The 22,172-nt window shown below is 37.4% G+C and overlaps 1 protein-coding gene across 1 annotated transcript in view; it reads right to left on the bottom strand.

Annotated features, from left to right (window-relative positions):
* Positions 1 to 22,172, bottom strand: part of PGAP1 (post-GPI attachment to proteins inositol deacylase 1) — a 69,492-nt gene that overhangs the window by 42,545 nt on the left and 4,775 nt on the right. The window contains exons 2-7 of the mRNA XM_040971916.1: positions 20,236 to 20,389; positions 17,675 to 17,850; positions 12,566 to 12,737; positions 9,938 to 10,095; positions 3,681 to 3,733; positions 2,490 to 2,556 (exon numbers count right to left, since the gene is read on the bottom strand). Coding sequence (XP_040827850.1) covers positions 2,490 to 2,556; positions 3,681 to 3,733; positions 9,938 to 10,095; positions 12,566 to 12,737; positions 17,675 to 17,850; positions 20,236 to 20,389 — 780 coding nt within the window. The remainder of the gene's footprint in view (positions 1 to 2,489; positions 2,557 to 3,680; positions 3,734 to 9,937; positions 10,096 to 12,565; positions 12,738 to 17,674; positions 17,851 to 20,235; positions 20,390 to 22,172) is intronic.

Below are 22,172 nucleotides of genomic sequence, written 5' to 3' on the forward strand. Positions count from 1 at the left end.
AAAAAAAAAAGACATTCCAGTTCATGAGTAGGATTCTCTGAATGCCACCGAGATCCTTCGAACCTGGTAAGTACGTACTTGTTGGTAGACAAGACATAGCTGAAAGGGGGACATGGTGTTTTATAAAAGACACTATGATTTCCAGGTGTTCAGCTAACTTAACAACTTGCAAAATGGGTACTCTGAAGAGCTGATAGCATGAAATTATACAAAAACCCCACTGATAGAAGGGCATAATTTAAGTTATCATGAGCCCGGGTTATCCAATGCACATACATCTCTTTATCTTATCAGAAAGCTAAAGCCACTTAAAAAAATTTTTTTAAGATTTATTTGATTTTTATTGGAAAGTCAGATATACAGAGAGGAGGAGAGACAGGAAGGAAGATCTTCCTGCTAGGGTCTGTGCAGTGGATATGGATGATACGAAGGTGTGAAGAGAACAGCTACCCTGTTTGGCAAGGCCAAGAGGAGCTTCCAGCTGTTTGGCAAGGCCCAGTGGATGTCTCTCCGACCACCTTGATGTAGTCTCACCTCCTTTTGCATGGACACTCAACCACACCACTAAGAATTCTGTATCTATTGAAGCATTGTTGTTTGCTCCTGTAAGATGCCTTTTGGGACTGATGTGAGCTTGGGAATTAATGTTGCTGATAATGTCTTGGTGAGAGGGCCTTTGACAATTTGCACACATACTGTTTCTGGACACCTTATTGTGTGCCTACCGATTGCCCCAGAATCTGGCTCAGACACATGGCAAGGTTTCTAGGAAATGGCTTGATAAATATTCTAAAAAATTAGTGAAAGTGGTGGGAGTATGAGCTGAAACTGCTATGGCGACAAGTACAGTTACTGTGACCTTAAAGGTTAGCTGTCTTTGTAATTTCTTTGGATCACAGAATATGTATCTGTTTTAGCCTTTTATATAATTTTTGGCTAGAGGAATTAAAGGATGCTTTTATTAATATTATGGAGATATGCTTTTAAGTATTGTTTGTTTGTTTATGGGGTTATAGAGCCTGTAATTGTAGGGGGATTCAATATTTGAAACTTTTATCTTGGACTTCTATATATTTTTTGCCTTTGTGACATATTTCTCCCATTAAATGATGGGCAAGCTGTGGAAACAGACGTGTAGTAGGAATGTATTACTGATTAGTAGGTAATCACATGGCCTTGGCCTTGGAGCCCTGGCTGTCGTCCAACGTGTACTACTCAAGAATGAATAATGGCTTGCTTTGACAAAAATCACTATGGCAACTTTCAGAGTTATCTTTAAGAGCACCTGGTTGACCATGAAGAAAAAATAAAATAATCAAACATCTGTGCATATCCACTTAGTCATGAAGTAAAAATAGTACAATCAAACATTTGTGCAGAGGCTTGTGATATGTCTGAGAAAATAAAAAGGATAGCTTCTGGAGCTGTTAGCAGAGGGCATCAAGCGACAGTGCCTGTGTCTCTTCACCGACTCCATACACCCTTCTCGAGCTCCAAACTTGGATGGAGCAGGACTCTGGCATCTTTCATCCGTTGATTCACTCTCCAAGCGGCCACAACAGCTGGAGCTGTGCCGACCTGAAGGCAAGAGGCAGGAGCCTCTTCTGAGTCTCCCACATGAGTGCAGGGTCCCAAAATCCTAAGTCATCCTCCATTGCTTTCCCAGGCCACAACCAGGGAGCTGGATGGGAAGTGGGGCTGCCGGGATTAGAACTGGCACATATATGGCATCTGTATGGCACATGCAAGGCAGGGACTTTAGCTGCTAGGCTACTGTGCCGGGACCACAGAGGCCACTTTTAAAAAGAAACATGGTTGGACACAACATGATGGCTCAGTGGCGAAAATCCTCACTTGCTTGTGCTTGAGATCCCATAAGAGTGCCAGTTCATGTCCTGGATGCTCTACCTTCCTTTCAGCTCCCTGCACGGGGCCTGGTAAAACAGTGGAGAATGGTCCAAAGCCTTGGGACCCTGTGCCTGCATGGGAGACCTTGAGGAAGTTCGTGACTCCTGGCTTTGAATTGGTTCAGCAGCAGCTGTTGCAACCACTTGGGGAATGAACCAGCAGATAGAGGATCTTTCTGTCTCTCCTCTCTGTAAATCTCTTTCCAATAAAATTGTTAAAAAAAGAAACATGGTTTAAAATGTCAAATGAGATGATGACATTTACATTACTGAGAAAAAAATATTATAAAAATAGCTGGTATTTCCCTTAATTAAAAACAAAAAGAGATATATCAAATTTTAAATAGTGAAACAGAAGAATTGAGGGAAAATTTTTCATTTTACACTATATTCTATGAATTATTAGCAGTAGTCACAATATTATCAGACAAGAATGTAAAATATTACATCTTGGAACTAATCTAAATATCTATAATACAAACTTTCATTTTCATCAAAGTAAAACAAAGATGCATTAATTTTATAACTGTTAAAACAAAAGTTTTCACTTTGTTGAAATAATTTTTAGTTTAAAATACATACCTGTTTAGTATCTGCATCAATAAGATCAAAGAAAGCTCGAATTGTAGTCAATTGCAACTGTTTACACCTACAGAATAAATGTTACAAATGAAACTTCCTTAAACCATATACTTTTGATCCAAACATACATAAGTCTATTATTTAATGAAATATTTTCATTTATTTTAATGCTGAACAATCAAAAATTAAATAAAACATGAAGAATGAAGCTTGGGCCCAGCGTGATAGCATAGTGGTTAAAGTCCTCGCCTTGCACATCCAGGATCCCATATGGGCGCCAGTTCTAAATCTGGCAGCCCCGCTTCCCATCCAGCTCCCTGCTTGTGGTCTGGGAAAGCAGTGGAGGACAGCCCAAAGCCTTGGGACCCTGCACCTGTGTGGGAGACCCGGAAGAGCTCCTGTTCCTGGCTTTGGATTGGCTTAGCTCTAACTGTTGTGGCCGCTTGGGGAGTGAACCATTGGACAGAAGATCTTCCTGTCTCTCCTGCACTCTGTATATCTGCCTTTCCAATAAAAATAACTAAATCTTAAAAAAAAAAAAAAAGAATGAATCTTAAAATTCACACTCACAAAAATGAAACAAATTTCCAGTCCATTTGAAGTAGAATTTTCAGTTCATTCTGTCTTCCCTAAATCTCCTGGCTATTGATATACTATCTGCCCCCAAATTATTGCATTTCTTTAGACACTACTGCTGGCAAGGGCAGAGAAACATCAAAAGGGAATCTTTCAGCCGCAATATATGGATATGAACACCAGTCTGCCTAGTTTTGATCCATATTTGATCATTCACATTAAGAGTAGCTCTTTCTAATTGATTCTAAGTTTTCCATGTGTTGCTACCTCAAACAGTTACTGCTACTTTAACTAAATTCCCAGGCAAGGTGACCAGCCAGCCTTCCTAGGGGCACATTTAACCCTGCCCATCTCTGACAAAATCTAGACGTTTGCTATTTGATGCTAGCTTCATTTTAGATCAATGCTACCAAATCTTTAGGAAGTGAGATGAAAGATTTGAAAGCAGATCCTTGTCAATCTAAGAAGTGAAGTTACAGCTCTAAGTTCCAGAGATAATCATTTTTCCACAAAGTTAAATATTTGTGCACAGGTTCTAAGAAAACTGATGAGCCAATTAATACACTGATGAGAGAAGAGTACATCATATCAATAAAATAAGTTAGAACAACTTACCATACGATGGAGAGGTGGTCTGTTGAGACCCAGGTCTTAGGCACTGCTGAACTCTAACAAGAAAGAAAAAAAATCAACTTAAGACAACAATTTTTATTCACCAAAAGGTCTAAAAACTCAATCTAGTATTGATAAACATGTTAATTTCACTATAATATGTAAAAATATATTACTTCCTGTTTAAACTACCGCAGCTATTCCTAAATTGCATTATGGGCCAATCAAGCTTAAATTATCTTTAACATTACTATCACACCATCAGACTCTGCATTTTAGTTTAACGTTTAACTTATTAATTAGTAAGAGGTAGAATTTAAGAATCTTTGATACAACACTGGTTAATGTGAGTTATAATGGCTATTTCAATAATTTCAGTTTTGACTCATTATCATTTAACAGAGCCTGATATGTTAACTCTTAATCAGTGGTATGTCTGAAAAACATTTAAACCTAGAAAGATTTTTTAAAAATTATATCTGATCACAATTTTAAAACTACTGAGTGTAATCCATGCTTGCTTACTTTGAACAAGGATTCTAATTAGTATGTATACTACTGGTTAGAGCCATAGAGCAAAACACTCCTGAAAAAATAAGATCATTTGCAGATTTCTTTTTTTTTTTAAATTTCATTTATTGACACTGTTTCATAGGCTCTGGGATTCCCCTAACCCCTCCAAAAAGCCCTCCCCCTATATTGAATTTCCTTAATAAACGAACTAGTAAAAAACATGTGCAGCTTCTAAGGATTTTCATCATCCTTGTATTCTATAAATAATGTGCCTCTGGCTTCCAGTTTCTGAAAAGAATCTAGAGCTTGCTTGTTAAACTTATATAAGCACCTGATATATTTAGAAATTATTGCTGATGCCTTACTTCATCTCACTATGGATTGGGAGATGTTAAGTTGAGGAAGTCGTGCCAGTAGACAGTATATACCATTATCAGTAATATTAAAAAAGGTCAACTTTCAATTAGTTTAGTATATGTGGGCTAGAGTTAAAAAAAGAAAGGTAACACTCAGACACAGACAAAAAGAGCTGTTCATGACTGCTGTGATGAAAACTGCTGATGTTCATCCAAATCCCTTTTTGTGCCGTTGGGGAACCCACACCTCTCCAGCCTGAGGGAGATTCAAGATGGTGGAATAGGGTGAGGACATGTTTTAACAGACGGAGAAACATTAGCCATGGTGAAGTAGAAAGGGCACATTCCAGGAAATAGGAAAGGACAGCCTGATATCAGAGGGGCACCCGGAGCCTGCTGGACACAGGAAAGCAGTGGAGACAATGGGATGCTATTGCAGTGACAAGACATCCCAGCGGCATTAAGCCAGTGGTGATCTGAACTCCACCAGACTACCATGTGAAGGGACATTCCCCAGGAGCTCAGCACATGAACCCAGACAAAGAACCATCTGTCCTGTTGGTTTGTTTGATTTGACCAGGAGCTGAAACAGAGCAGCAGATCCCAAACAGGCAGTGCAGGAAGGGTGGATTTCACAGCCCAGACTCCACTAGCACTGAATCTGGTGCTATCTTGTGTAAGGAGGCAAAAGATAGGGACAGGACTCTGCATGCACTAAGCTGGGAGTGAACTCATTTCAGGGCAAGTAAATGGCGATGACACTGCATCATACAGGTTCCACCCAAAATAAGTGCAGGTAGCCCACAGACATAACAACCAGCAGATCCAGAACTCAAACAGTAGCATATCAAGTGCCATTTTGTAAAGTGCAGCAAAGACTTTGAGACTACAGGGACAACAGTGAGCTGAGCTTACAGTGACCTGGGAGTGAATTCATTTAGACCTCAGTGCGTTGCACTGGTCCCAACTGAAAATAATACCAATTTTGGCAGCTTACGACTCAAAGTAGTCTGTGTGGCCCTCAGACCTAATGGCCAGCACGTTCTAGTAGGAACAGCGCTGCCTATTACCTAGCTATTTAGGAAGCTGGTGTCTCCACAGTCCTGGGCACTGCTCAAACCAGAAGTGGGAGAAACCTTGTACAAACCATGGTGCAACAATAGCACAGGATCACAGGAGGTAGAGTGGGGACCAGTACCTGGGGCTACAGAGACCATTGTGGAAGTCTAACATAAGAGCCCAGATTTCAAACTTGTTGGAGTGGCACAAATGACTGCAAACAAAGAGCCATGTATCAACCACAAGAAGTAAAATCAAACTGTAGACATGTGAGTAGAACCAGTTTAGAAACCTGCCCCAAGGAGAAGAATCTGCTAACCAGAAGTAAAATGACCAAGTGCAAAGAGACAGAGACACTATGAATATTACTGAAGACTCCCTTACAAAGGAGCAAAAGCCTTTGCCAACCTCAGAGTTCACTGAGGAATACATCGAGAAAATGGGGTATACAGAATTCAAAACTCTTGTTATAAGGCTTCTTATCAACAACAAGAAGCATGTAATACAGGAATTTAAGGAATATGTAAAACAGGAAATAGCAACACTGAAACAAAAATCAAGCAGAATTATTGGAAATGAATGATGCAATACACCAAATTAAAGTTCAGGGGAAAGTCTCAATAATAAAATGAAGGAAGCAGAAGAAAGGATCTCAGAGTTGGAAGATATTTCCTGTCACAAGGGGGAAACAAACAAAAATCTGAAAGCAGAACTGGGTCAACCAAAAAAAGTATTCAAGAATTGAAAGACTTTATTAAAAGACCAAATATAAGAGTTATGGAAGTTCCAGAAGTGCAGAAAGAGAAGCTGGGATTAAAGGTATACTTAGTGAAACAATAAAGGTAAATGTCCCTAATCTAGAGAAAGAACTGAGAAACAACATACAGGTGAGGCACAGAACCAAAAAAAGTGATCTTAACCACAACTTGTGATAACCAAGCTCTCTTCAATCAAACATATAGAAAAGATGTTTAAATGTGCATGTGAAAAAAAATCAATTGACATATAGAGGAATGCCAGTCAAGCTCACAGCTCACATCTCTCAGAAGAAACTCTACAGGCCAGAAGAGAATGGAATGACATATTCCAGATTCTAAAAGCAAAAAATTGTCAGCCAAGGACAATGTACCCAGCAAAGCTTTCCTCTGTAAATGAAAATGAAATAAAATACTTCCACAGCAAAGAAAAGTTAAAAGAGTTTGCCTCTTCCAAACCTGCCCTACATATGATACCTAAAGATGCTCCCTTGACAGAGAAAAGCAAAAGCATCCACCAAACACAAAGGCAAATGTGAAGAAAATTCTGGTAAAATAATAATAGAAGACAAAATCAATGAACAAACTATTGCTAAAATGACAGGACCAAATTACCACTTATTTATAGTAAGCCTGAACATAAATGACTTAAACTCATCAATCTCATAGAGGAGTAGACTGAAATAAACATACAAACCCATCTACCTGTTGCCTACACAAGACACATTTCACCAACAACGATCAGCAGAAACTATATCTCATGGTTTTTGATGCTTTTGGTTTGGTTTCATTTGTTCTAAACAGTTTTTTTTTTTTTCTCATTAAACTCTTCAATATCTCATAGGCCATATAGAACCATCATTTTCTTTAAGAAGGTTCTTGATCTTCTTTTTCTTTGTTTTTTAAAGATTTATTTATTTTTATTGCAAACAGTTATACAAAGAGGAGGAGAAACAGAGAGGAAGATCTTCCATCCAATGATTCACTCCATCAGTGACTGCAACGACTAGAGCTGAACCGACTAAAGCCAGGAGCCAGGAGCCTCCACCGGGTCTCCCATGTGGGAGCAGGGTCCCAAGGCTTCAGGTAGACCTCTACTGCTTTCCCAGGCCACAAGCAAGGAGCTGGATGTGAAGAGGTCCACTGGGATTAGAACTGATGCATATATGGGATCATAGCACGTTCCAAGTGAGGACTTTAGCTGCCTTTTCTTTTTCATTTCTTCAGTGACACTTTAGTCAATCAGTATCAGGTTATTCAACTTCATGGCCTTTTAATTTCTATTTTTCTTTCTGTTGTTGATTTTGTTTTGTGGCTTTTAAGGAGATACACAGTAACTATGTAATGGGGACTATTACATCAAGTGGCATGCTGTCTAACTTTACGGCATTGTAAAGTTCTGTTTTGCTTCCTGTTGTTGGTTTTGTTTTGCAGCTTTCCACTTGAGGGGATTTTAGCGACTCTATAGTAGGGATTGATGGTCCAGATGTGAGGATACAGTAGAGTGTGCATCTCTACTTCCAGATCAAGGATGGACTCCCAATGCAACTGTTGGGTGTGTCTTGACAATGGGCTGCTGGACTCTGCCACTCTACATGTCTGCAATGATGGGCTTACAACTGTTTATGAGGAATTATGCTTTTGTAATGATATGGAAGAACTCAGTGGGCAGGGGGTTCAGGGGTGGGGTATGGGAAATCTTAGAGTCTATGGAACTATATCATAAAATGATAATAATGTGAAAACAAAAAAAATAACAAAAGAAAGATGCAACTGAGTTTTCTCTAAGACCATGTGAACAGCAATGACATGTTGCTCCTATGCTCTTTCCTGCATTGTAGTAATGATGACAGCAAGACACAGTGCCAACTGTCAGCCTGGACCTTCAATAAGACATGCTGGAAAAACCACACAGGGAAAAACCACACAGTTGAGCCTATTTTAGTAATACAGTTACAGTCATTAAGTTAAATCACTTTTCTACTCCTAATGAATATAAATGTCATATAATTGTTTAAGATAGTTTTTCAAAAATTGTTACTCCTTGGGGCCCGGCAGCATGGCCTAGCGGCTAAAGTCCTTGCCTTGAACTCTCCAGGATCCCATATGGGTGCCGGTTCTAACCCCAGCAGCTCCACTTCCCATCCAGCTCCCTGCTTGTGGCCTGGGAAAGTAATCGAGGATGGCCCAAAGCTTTGAGACCCTGCACCCATGTGGAAGACCCGGAAGAGGTTCCTGGTTCCTGGCTTCGGATTGGCGCAGCACCGGCCGTTGCGCTCACTTGGGGAGTGAATCATCAGATGGAAGATCTTTTCTCTGTCTTTCCTCCTCTCTGTATATCTGACTTTGCAATAAAAATAAATAAATCTTTAAAAAAAATTGCTACTCCTGAATCATAACTTATTAAGAGTCAGCATGCATGAAGAACTAAGACAGACAGACAGCATATTATCTGAGTGCTGAAACCACAAAACTCAGATTAGAAAATACGGAGTATTGAGGATGTCCCATCAACAACAGATTTTCATCAGAGATTTAGAAATACACATTTCCCCAAAGTAACACATTATGAAAGGCGTTAGAGAAAACAGGAAAAAGCACAAATAGGACTGAAGAGCTTTTTTAAAGTTCCTTCAAATGTAAGCTTCAGGATGTGGCAGCAACATCCTCCAGGACAGGCTGAAACATAAGGTATATATGATTTTACATGATGAAGCCATCTTAGCCGACTGAAGTGTTAGTGTGTAGTTTAAGAACTTAAACAATGATGCCAAACAGCAGAATGGCTTAGCAAGTTTTCTTCATACATAGCACAGCTCAGTAAATGCCTATTTAGTAAATGAACAGTGATCTATGGTGAGCTAGCAGAAGATAAAATGAACAAAGAAATGTGCATGAAAATGAACAGGAATGGGACAGTGACTTCCTAGCATCATCTCCCAAAACCAAAAGGAATGCAGTTATGCCATTCTGCTGATTTTTCCCTCGTGAAAGTAAACTAACTTATATTTGAAGGTGATGTGTATACTGAATCAAGATATGAATTGAAGACTTAGTTAAATACACTAGAAAGCAGTCCTAACTTGAATTCATTTTACATAGGCTGCATAAACCAGTTAAAGATCAAATACTTGATATCCTGGCAGGGAAGAGTGACTAACAATAACTTGATTAACTGGTTAATCAGGGCTCTTAAAAGTATGCCACCAAAGCAAAATATTTTTAAATGGGCAAATCTTCACTCAAGTTTAGTGCTCAGGACTATGTGATAGATTTGACATTAATTACTTCTATATATGGTTGAACACTTACAGCTACACAAGAAATGATTACTCCTTAAAAATAGAAGTAATTTCCACTAAAGTGCTTAAATCCTCTTTCTACGGTTATAAACATACACAATGCTACCTTCTCAACAGTCATATTCCTTCACTCACATCCCATCTCTTTCTCACACACATGCATGGACAAGCAGCCAGCCTACACCACCAACTTAACAGTGCCTATGACTTTCCCTTTCATGTTTCCTATGTCCATTATGACTTATTCAGTAGGATTGTAAAAAGAAAATATTTACCACAACAGATAAGGCACTGGTATGATGGCTTAATTTTGGTAGGAAGGTCAGTCCTGAACGAACTTGGTAATCCCGGAACCCTCCAGCTACAGAAAGTGTGGTTAGATTTATGTGTCGAGCATTTAGAATCCAATAGTTGTTTACAGTCATATAAAAATCTGGTAGGAAATAAAAAATAGAGACATTGAAAAGTATGCAGTACACTATGTATAACAGTTAACTGAATTTTTAACCAATACTTAACTGAAGTTCTCATTTCTTATCCTACTTATCAAATATGAATGGCTTTTCATCCCAGCACCATGGGCACATCAAGCTGTTCTTATGAAAGTTCTCAGCAATACTTAACTTAGACCACTATCAAGCTGACAGGGTTCTAACACTTGGAGGGCTTGGAGCAGGAGTACCAATAGAGCCTACAGGTCAAATGTCTAAACAGTCTAAAGTTAAAAATCCTACCACCAAACTGGTAAGTATGTTTCCTTTTCCTACTGTGACAAATATGTCACTGAAATAATCTTTAAGACAGATTGAAGTTAGGACTTCTCAGGTACTCAGAGTTGACCAATGGACAATGAAGGTGGTAGAGATCTCCTACTGCACTAGCCCCACTCCCTTATCTCATTCGCAGACTCCTAACACTGTCTGTAGTTTCTGCAGAGTCAGCCAGTGGCCACAACTCAAAGTTAGGAACAGGACTACCTGCCCTCAGAAGAACCAGGCCAGCTAAGAAGCACACAAACGCCCTGCAAGTGGGCTTGGGCTCACAAGCAAGAAAATCATGGAAGTTTGCTTACCTGGCTCACAGTCTAAAAGTAGTGGCATAAGGTACAAATGGGGAGCCCTCGCCCTGTGGAGAAAGGCCAGGCCAGAGCAGTTCTCTGAAGTGCAGAACCCAAGAAAGGACCTTCTTCCCTCTGTTTAAGTATTATCTCCAGCTATGGTTATCAACAGGGAATCGACTTTTGAAGGTCAGATGAATCCTGCATTCTGAAATTTTTTTTTCATTCTATCCTGACTTAAAGAAATGAAAAATAAATACAAAACAAGAAAAAAGGAGGCTAACTAATCACAAGAAAGGTGCCCTGTACTTAAGAATCACTTTTGGCCTGACCCTAAAAATCACTTTCACCTGAGCATCACCAGCCTTCAAAATAGTAAAACCTGATTTTACTAAAAGTTCACCTCACAAAGAATGTTTTAAAATTTACTTTTAACATTTAATTATTTTTCTAAATCTATGATCACAATTACTAGCAGCAGTTGTCATTTAAATAACTTCATTAAAAATTAAAAGATTTTATACAAGCAAAATTTTAAGTGTAAATAACTGAAAAATTATACTCCACAGTTAATACTGTTGCATCAGGTATTTCCAGCAAATGAATTTCTTTGCCAGCATTACTAATGTTAGGGACATTTTGGAAAACTATTTTGATGTATAGTTACTAGGGGATATTTCTAACCTAACTACAAGGAAAATTTTTATAAAAATAACGATGATACAAATTTTGTTAGGTTATAAATGTACGTTTACTGATGAGGAAGTTACTTTTAGTTATCTTTTCCCCTGCTCATACAATACTTCTAGAAGCAATAAAGATAACACTGTACTGATTATTTAATTATATGATATCAGGTACAAGTCCCTATTTTCCTTCAATACTCTCCACAACATGATAGTATTAGCCCCAGCTTTGTTTCCTATGTTATATCAATGTTCCTCAATTAACAGGCAGGACAGCCCCAGTAGTAAGTAAGCCAGGGGCAAATACTGACTCCACTCCCTTCTGCCTGAATGACACTGGGCCAGAATTTTACATTGGTTCTTTTTTTCTATCAGACAACTGCAGAGAGAATTACATAAAGTTCTTAATGCCCCAATAAATATTTATAATTCTGTCTCAGTTTCAGGAATTATATTGCATATTATATTAGTAATTAAGAAAGAGCATTAAACATCTATTCATCTGAACACTGGAGCAAGTGGTTAACCAAACAGCTGAGACTCCTATGTCTGAGGTTAGCGTATCTGGTTTCAATTTCTGGTGCCAGCCACCGTGTACCCTGGAACGTAGCAGTGACGGCTGAAGTGACTACATTCCAGCCACCCCTGTGGGAGATCCGGTTTGAGTTCCCAGCTCTGCTTCAGTCCAGCCCTGCCCCACGCACTATTAGAATTTGAGACTGGCCAACAGATAAAAACACTGTCTCTGCCTCTGAAATAAATAAATACAAGTTTAAAATAAAAGCTAGAGATTGCTACTATTTTATTTAAATATAAGCTTATTTGGGACATGTACTGAAACAGTTAACAGCACTGAAGTTTAAGCCCATCTTAAGAAACTTGGAATTACCCTTAGGAAAAACAAAATTGACGTTCTGTTACCCAGGGATTACAAACCACGTGTCAAACACGTTAAGCAGCTATTCATAGAGGAAACTAAGAGTAGTTTCAATTATAAGCCTAAGTTGAAAGATATGGGTTATTCAGAGCTGACTTGCAACTGAGACACTGTACACGTGGATAAATCTGCCGTGCACCCTGGCGGGAACACCTGCTGAGATTTACTTTGCTAATCCTGAACAATGGAGAAGTCGGTTAGTGTTGATGCCAACAGTACTCACCCGTAATGAAACGATCTAAGGGCATCACAGGAGCAACATGAGGTGTGGCTTGTGTGATGAGAAGGTTTATCAAATCCTGCTTAAAATTCTTCAATGTGAGCAATGCTCTTGCAACAAGGCCACCCATAGAATGACCAATTATTGCCACACTTTTTGGAGCAAATTCTTGACCCTATTTTAAAAACCATCATAACATAATTAAGATTTAGCATAATAAAATACTAAATATTTCTCCCTGCATATGAGCAGTTACAGAAAAAATTAAATCTTTCATCATAAAGTACATATTTATATAGTTTCAATTACTATATACATGCTATTTTGTAATCTGCCAAACATTCTTAACAGCTGTATCATGGTGTTCTGAATCAAAACTGGAATACCTGATTTAGCAAATCATGTTTGTGTTATTTGTTATACTGAATGAAATCTGAGGTATAACTGTATTTGATATAAACCAGAATATTAGAATGTGCACAACACAAGAAACAAGATCATTTATTTGCAATTGAAAACAACATCAAAAAAGTCAAGACAAGAGTGGTTGCTATTGCGATACACTCCTTCACATGCTGGTATCTCTTACCCTATTGAATTTTTTCTCTGTATACTAGTGCTTACCAACAGATCAGCATTTCAAACATTCACTGACAACTAAACTCTTTTATTAAACAATATATATACATATATACATATATATATATATATATATATATCTTAAGTGCCTTTTAAAACATCTTTTGTGTTTATACCACACTCTGATCCGATTACCAAGTTGGTTTTTTAAGTTTTATTTTATTGACACACATCCATGTGAAATGATCAGATTAGAATAATCAGCATATCTGTCACTTCAAACATTTACAATTGCTTTGTGGTGAGAGCAAAGTCCTCATTTTAGTCATTAAAATCATAATCGGTCTTTAATGCATTAAATCATTAAATCTATAATGCTGTTATCAGTCCTTATCTTATTGCACAACAGGGTATCACACTTGTTCCTTCTTCCCAACTGTAACATTGTAACTACTCACTATTCTGTCTACCAACTCCCCACCTCCCACCCACTGCCAGGTTTTCACTGTTCTAATACTAACTTCTTTGAGAGCAACTTTTTTGATTCTACATATAATGAGCTCATGTGACATTCTGTGTCTGGGTTATTTTATCTAACATTACGTCATCCAGGTGAACCTATGTTGTTACAAACAATAGGATTTCAGGCTTTTCATGGCTGAGTTAACATTTCAGTTGTGTAAGTATACATTTTCTTCATCCATTCACTTATTGATGCATCCTTATCTTGATCCCGTATCTTAGCTATTTTGAATAGCACAATAAATATGGAGGTGCAGACATGTCTTCTATTTTTAATTTTTTAAAAATATGTAAAAAATGATGCCAATAATTTTAGCAATATATGAAATATATACATTTCTTTAAAACACAAAGTCAGAAAACTAAAATGAGAAGAAAATTCTGAATTGCATACACATTTAAGAAATTAAATTCATTTCAACAAGTTGTGCTTCACAAAGAGCTAAGGATGCAAATACGTTCACTGGTGAATACTACTTGGTATTCAAACAAGAAATAATAAAAGAAAAAAATTACAAAACCACAGCCTAAGGCAAAAAACCTTGGATACATAACAAATCAAATGCAGAAATTAAGAATAAAATATAAATCTCTAGAATTATCTTTTTTTTTTTTTTTTTTTGAGGTAGACAAACAGGGCTCCCATTTACTGGTTTCCCCAATATTTCTGCCACGGCTGAAGTTAGGCCAGGCCAGACCTTGAAGCTCAGAGCTCAATCTGGGTTCCCATATAGGTGACAAGGACCCAACATTCTTTCATTTGTAATAAAGAAATCCGTTAAACATTTCTTATAGGCCTAAACTAGGAGTGATGAATTCCTTCAGTTTTCAGGTTTTTTTTTTTTGCTGTTTTGTAAGGTCTATTTTTCTTCATCTCTGAAGGATAAATTTGATTATGTGTATTCATTTCTAAAATCTTAGGATAGTTTAAAATTTATAAAAAATTTCATAGAATTTCTGCATGTTCTGTATCTTGCTACCCCTATATTAATACTGTAGAGCAGTATATTTGCCACAAATGAAGCACCTCACCCAGCTTCTGCCAGTTTTTTAGATAAGCTCCTTCTAACCCTTCCTCCCCCTTGCAGCCTCTAGTAATCAACATTCTGTGCTCTGGTTTTCATGGTTATTGTTTTAGCTCCAATATATGGGAAAGAACACATAAAATATGCCTTTTTGGGTCTGGTTTATTTCACTAACATGTCTTCCAGGTCTATCCATTTTGCTACAAATGACAGGATTTCTCACTTTCAATGGCTGAATACTACTCAATTGTGTACATATATCACATTTTCTTTACCCATTTCTCTGATGATAAAGGTTCAGTTCATTACATATCTTTCCTATTGTCAACAGCACTGCCATGAACATGGTAGAGGAGGTATTTTTTTGATACAAAGATTTAATCTGTTTTGATAATATTTTTGGCTTTCAATTTTATTTCAGAACTTTGAATACTTCTTACTTTCCTGGACTACAGTTTAGCATAAAAATTTATTGTTAATCATTCTGAAGGACATTTTTGTAGATATGGAATGTTAAAAGATTCTTCCCAATACAAGCATATTTTAAAAATATATTTTTTTTATTGGAAAGGCCGGTCAGATTTACAGAGACAGAGAAAGATCTTTCATCCACTGGTTCACTGCCCAAGTAGTCACAACACAACCAAGAGCCCAGAGCCCCCTCTAGGTTTCCCATGTGGGTGCAGGATCCCAAAGCTTTGGGCCATCCTTCGCTGCTTTCCAGCCCATAAGCAGAAAGCTGGATGGGAAGTTGAGCAGCCAGGACATGAACAGGTGCCCACATGGGATCCCGGCTCATGCAAGGCAAGGATTTATTCATTGAGCCATTACCCCAGGCCCCAAAACAAACATCTCAAGATCCCTAAGATATTAAAGCCCTTTTGTGTGGTTTTCTTGCTTTGTCTTGCTTTTGGTTTTCATTATTCTTTAATTTTAAAAAATATTTATTTTAAAGTCAAAGTTACAGAGAGAAGAAAAAAAGAGAGAGCTAGAGACCTTCCATTTGCTGACTGATTCCCTAGATGGCCACAAGACCTGCAAAGGGCCAGCTCAAAGCCTGGGAGCCAGGAGCTTTTTCCTGCCCTTCCACATACATAGCAGGGACCCAACCACTCAGATCATCTTTCATCGCTTTTCCCAGGCCACTGGCAAGGAGCTGGATTGGAAGTGGAGCAGCCAGGACACAAACTGGTGCTATGGGATGCTGGTGTCACAGGTGGATGCTTTTCCCACTACATCACAAGGCCAGTCTGAGCTTTTATTATTTCTGGTGAGAAATTAGTGGAAATTTTTAGTTGATATTCCCTGTAAAAAAGAGGATTTTTTTTCTGATTGATTTTAGAAACCCTTTCTCTGATGTAGGACATTGTGACCCTAGAAGGTCAGGGAGCACAGGATTACAATTGATTGGATAATATTTGTATGAGAACAACTGAAAGGATGCCTTTTGTATAACGGATTGGATATCATTTGTATAAGAACAGTAGAGTGGACAGCATATGTTTGAGAACACTTGGTCGAACATACAAAGACAAAAGGAGTTCCAAACAAAAGTATAGAAACAGTTGATGGGTTTTGTTGATAAACTCAACACCTCCACCCTTATGCTATATGACCCTCAGTGTATAAAGTCTGATGCCCCTAATAAACTTTGGCTTTCGACCATCAGTCAGAGTCCACACGTGTTGTTATCGGCTCTGTGCACCAAGTCCATCGCTGCAGGACAGCAACACTCTGACTCGAGGTCTTCTTTCACACAGCCCAGAGCATCAAGCTGCTCAAGCAATCCCAAATTCCAATTCTGTGCCCTCCTCAATGCAGTGGTATCCATGTTCTCAACTTGCTCTCTGCCTGTTTGTCCATGGTCTGATAAATTGCTTCTAATGAAAAAGCCATGAAAATAACAGAACTCACTTTTTTGCAGGGAGCAAAGTTCTTTGCTATTTGGTTGGCTAACATTCATAAATAGGTACTTAAGATATCATGCTCAGTCTCATAACTGTTTATATATTCGGGCAGTCTAAACTATATAATCTATATAATCTAGTAAGAGCTACTCAATCATGGCTAGAAGCACAAATCTATACCAGTGGCTTTTAGGGCAAACATTGTTTTCCTTAATTATATATAAGTTAAACAATATTTTTCTGAATTAAGCATAAAAAAGGTTTCTCCAGGCAGGCATTTGGCACATGCTGCATATGACAACCATATCCCATATTGAAGTTCCTAGCTGAAGTCTTTGCCACTCTGTTTTTGATTAAGCTTCATACTAATGCCTCCTTCCCAATGTAGGTCACTGGCAACCAAATGGGAGACCAGATTTCCCAGGTGCCTGTTTTCAGACTGTCCCAGCTTTGGTTTTTTGAAACTTTGGGAAATGAACCAGTGAGCAGAAGGCATATCTCTTCTCTTCTCCCTTCCTTCCTCCCTCTTCACAAATTTTCAAATAAAATGGAAAAAAAAAATTTAAGTTTGTAAAGTTTCTTGCAAATTTAAATTTCAAAACCAGCATTAAGTCCACATCACCAAGCTCTGCCTCGCCATTCCCTCAAAAAAAAAAAGGTCTGTGGTCATCTTTGCTTCAACTTCCACATAAACAAATATATGATTTAAAATACAGTGAATAAGAGCTGGTATAATGGGTTATGTCTTCACCTGCAATGTAGGCATCCCATATGGGTACTAATCTGAGTCCCAGATGCTCGATTTATAATCCAGCTCCCTGCTATTACACCTGGGAAAACAGCAGAAGATGACCCAAGAGGATGGGAGAGCTGGAAGAAGCTTCTGGCTCTGGCCTAGCCCATCCCTGCCCTTGTGCAGTGAACCAGTGGAGGAAAGATCACTTTGTCTCTGTCTCTCCCTCTCACTAACTCTGCCTCTCACGTAAATTAAAATAAATTTTTAAAGAAATAAATTACACATAGTGTTTTAAAAAAACAAAAATATACAGACAGGTTGTACCACACCATTGCTTGCTTACCTTGTAGAGTTTAAGAATTGTTTTAATGCACTCATGTACAAACTTGGTCTGCTTCTGAAGACTGCCACCATACAGGGCCACTAGCTCCTCATTGAAGTTCACACTAAAGAAGTCAAAGTGGTATTTGAAGTCAATGTCTTCTGCTTTTCTAAGTGCAATAGAGCCGATAGAACGAACTGTAGAGAAGAATGAAATGCACATTCAAAAAACTGTAAAGTTTCATCCATTCTTGCTTCCAAGTATCTTTATAAATAACTGTAGCATCACTAATGGTACAAGTTTAATAAGTGCAAACAACAACTGCACACTTTGAAATCAACATACCCCAAATATTTTCAATTAAATAAATAAAACACAAACAAGCCACCCATACTCTACTAGCTTCCCCTTTAGTACAGGCAACAGTAGCTAAAAAGAACAGTGAGTATTATTTGATGAGAAAAAAAAAAGAATGTTGGCACATTTACTGGGGATTTTAAAAACTAGAAGGTTGTCACAAGCAATATCTGCTCATTCTGGGTTTTAAATCCTCACACTTGCTTCTTTTGCACATAACAGCCAATCCATCAGTAAATTCTGCCATGCTCTACTTTCAAATGCATTCCCAACTGTGGCCTCTCATCATTTCTACCTTTCATGCCCAATCCAAGAACCACCACCTCTTGCCTGTTTCCCACTCTCATTTTTTAAAATACACTAGACATGGTAATTTATGTATTACACAACTTACTATGTAAAGTACATACTCCAGTATACTGACCATCTCTGACATTTAACGTTACGACAGAGTTTATTCACCTCAGAAGCAAAATTCTGCCTATCACCTGTCCCAATCCAACAACAAGCACTGCTTTCTGTCTCTACATATTTGTCTATTCTGGAATTTTATATAAGGAGTCACACGGTACATGTTTTTTTGTGATGGGCTTCTTTTACCTCTCAATATTTTCAAGCTTTATCCACATGTGGCATGTATTAGTAATCCATTCCCACCTAGTGGCTACCATTAATTTTTTTAATGTCATTATTATTTTCCATGATATAGTTTTGTAGGTATAGGGATATTATACCTACATTATTATATATTTTTAGGAACAGGTACAAGCTTCGCGTTTTGCTGTTTAAGCCAATCACAGCATTGCAGGTACATGCAGACAAAGAAAACCAAGTAACATATTGCCAGGGTATATTTGTTTCATTGGGAGTCCTCTTTTTATTTAGGAGTATCTTCACTCTCTGGGATTCTGATTTCCATTATATAGTTCATCTGTGAAAATATTTTTTAAAAAATGTACCAAAAATAAACTGGTTTTTTAGTTCTCATGAAATTTTTGAAGTACAGTTTATTTTGGTACCCAAAAAAGTTTGAATCCATGCCTAGTTTAGCTTTTTTCATATTAAACTTTTTCCCATGAACTTTCTGGAAGATTCCTTGAATACACAATTTCAAAACTGGCACCAAAATTAACTTATTATTTCATGGACTTCCTGGAGAACTGATGTATAACTTACAGCTACTCATCCATTCTCATTTCTCTTTACTCTCTCCAGGTACAGTGCCTTGGATTAACCAGGGGATATTCTAGCCTCAGAGTCTTCCTGTAGGCACATTCAATCCCTTGTCACACTCAAGCCTCTGCTCAACTGTCATCTTCCAGTGGTCTCCCTGACTATCTAAACTGAACTAGACAACTCCTGGAATGTTCATCATCTATCCTCTTCTTTGTTGTTGTTGTTTTGAAAAGCTTTTTAACATTGCAGACAAATCTTATTGGTGATGACATTTCCAAAAGAATGTTAAGTTTAAAGAGGAAAATACAATGTGTCTTGGCTGTTTTGAATCCCTAATACCAGGAACACTGCTTGGTTCACTGTAGGTACTCCATAAATGTTTGCTAGATGAATAGCAGGCATATAAGTAATTATAGTACATATTGGAACAATTCTGGTGTCACTGCATAGCAATTCTCATCCACTTAACAACCAAGAAAGCAGATTTTAGTTGAAAATTGCTTCCAGATTTGTTGACCGTTAAATGAGAAATAACTACAGTATCTCCAAGCCAACACTCAGTAATTTGTACATAATACTGAAAACTGCACAGATGCTTTTCTTACCCTCTCTTGTGTTCCCCTCAGTACCTCTACATCTAGTTCCAACAGCTCCAAAAGGAAGAAACAAATCTTTTCTCTTGTCCAACATAACAGACACCATGATCTTCCTTCTCCAACAAATGCTTCAAGATTCTAATTCTTTATATCTTCCACTTCCAACAGAAACAGTTGCCTACATGGATTCCTGAAAGTCCATCGTTCAGGTATTACACCCACCATCTTATTCTTTTTCCTCCTCCTCACTGTTGGCAAACTTGTCTTTATTCTTTCCCAGGAACTTCTTACATGTTTCTCTCAAGAGAAAATGTCACATATTTGAGTCTCCTAATATATGCCCAACACAGTACTTAACATGAAGCAAGCATTTCATTCACTTTATCTGATTTTTGAGGAAGTATGTGATTCAAATTCTTGAATTAAATTGTAGACCTTTTAAAATGTACTTACCTTGCTTGTAGCTTCCAGCATTACCAGGAAGAAACAGAACTGGAATACCCGTCAAAGGGAGAATTTTGTGTTCTTCAGCGTAGGATCCTTCTCCATAAAGATATAATTCATATGCTGGATAGCGTTTTGCCAGTTTCTTTGGAAGTTCTATTTTCTACAGCAAAGAAAAAAACACCTTCAGCTTAAACATTTTATAAATATAATTCGATCTCACTGTAATTCTGAATTACACAACCTGAAATAATCGACTCTAAGATACAATGACAAAGCTATAACTAATGCACAAAATAAGTTACAGATTATTTGAAGGAGAATTGCATGAGTTTTGAGAAACCATATACTCTTCAGAAAAAGCACGAAATTGGACTTCTAAAGTTCTAAAGAAAACAAGTTATGGAAAATAGCCCCACAATGACAGAAAAGAACTGCTTAATGTCACAAAGTTAAATGTCTAACATAGCTGAAAATGTACTTAATTTACTATCAATACCAATTACACTTAGACATGAACAAATGCTTTCCATTTTTCTTTTTTGCCAATTTAAACTGTTTCATAATGTCCCTCCTTTCTCCCAGACCCAGCTGTATACTCCAGCTGTAACATTCTCTAAGGTAAGTTAAGTTTGTTTTATAATGCAGCTTTCTGACCTCTGAACTTAGTATGTTTGACCTATAATCTGTAACATAAATTAACTAAAATCCTGAGACATGTTTTGGTCAAGACATGCACATTCTTCTTATCATAAACATTTCAGTGAATCGGCACCTGCTTCAGTTTTCATGGACCAGGTACATGGTTTGTAAGCAAGCCTTAAATTACTCCGCAACTCATATCATTTTTTTTCACAAATGAGCCATGGGGTTCCACCAATTTTTTTTAAGATAAACCATCTTCCAAAATGTAGGACAGAATCCACCAGAACTGAACCAATTACACTGGACAAATGAAGTAGACTATGACAAATTAATAATCTAGGATTGCTATATGTATAGTTATGTGTTTGATAAAAAAACTTTTAACTACTGAATTTCAAAAGCTCTAAATATTATTGACTATTGAAAAAAAAACTCACTATCCTAAACAAACCACAATTCTGAACTTCATGCACATTCCTGAGTGAATATCTTTCGCAGTATTATCATAAACAATCTGTGTCAATGATACTATGGAAACAGCTGTTGAGACTGTGCACTTACTAAGATACTAGCAACTGCAATTATTTCTTTAACTATTCTAAACATAGAAATACTAACTCCCATATATGCTCTGTATTATACAGATATGACAACTCACATCAATCTTAATAATAATTATACACAGTATATAATCAAAAGTGAAAGTAACACTTTTTTAGGTACAAATTAATCAAAAAGAAAATGCAACAGAACAAAGAAACATGTCTTAACTCTTTGCAATTTAGTATTTCAAAACAAATATTTAATTCTCTGGAAAAAGGAAAAAAAATTGTATGTGATATTTTGCAGTGAGAAATAACATTCAAACATATGAAAGACAAAGAGAAAATCACAGACAAAAAATAGAAAAGAATGAAACGGGAAGGAGAGAGGAAGGAGGAAGGAGGAAGGGAGAGAAAAGGGCCATGGCATTTAAGAAGATAAAAATTCCTAACAGCAGAACTCCAATCATTTTATGTAGATAATTTTAAATGAGCAACCTCTTCAAGAGACCTATAATTAAAATAAATTATTTTTATACTTATATTCTCTCCATAAACTGCCTACAGTCTCCTTTGATCTTGCCTGTGGCAAGATCACTGATCACTAGCCTAAATTCCTTTCCAAAAACCAAAATTCCAGTAAACTACCAGAAAACTCTGACTTAAGACACTAAAGTCTTTATTTTCTAATGTATCTTTAAATTGTGAATTAAAACCAAAACTCAAAAAGTCTGATAACCATAACTGACCAATAAATAA

The sequence above is a fragment of the Ochotona curzoniae genome, unplaced genomic scaffold, assembly GCF_017591425.1.
Source record: "Ochotona curzoniae isolate NIBS_2020 unplaced genomic scaffold, NIBS_Ocur_1.0 contig_2210, whole genome shotgun sequence".
NCBI classification, from domain to species: Eukaryota; Metazoa; Chordata; class Mammalia; order Lagomorpha; family Ochotonidae; genus Ochotona; species Ochotona curzoniae.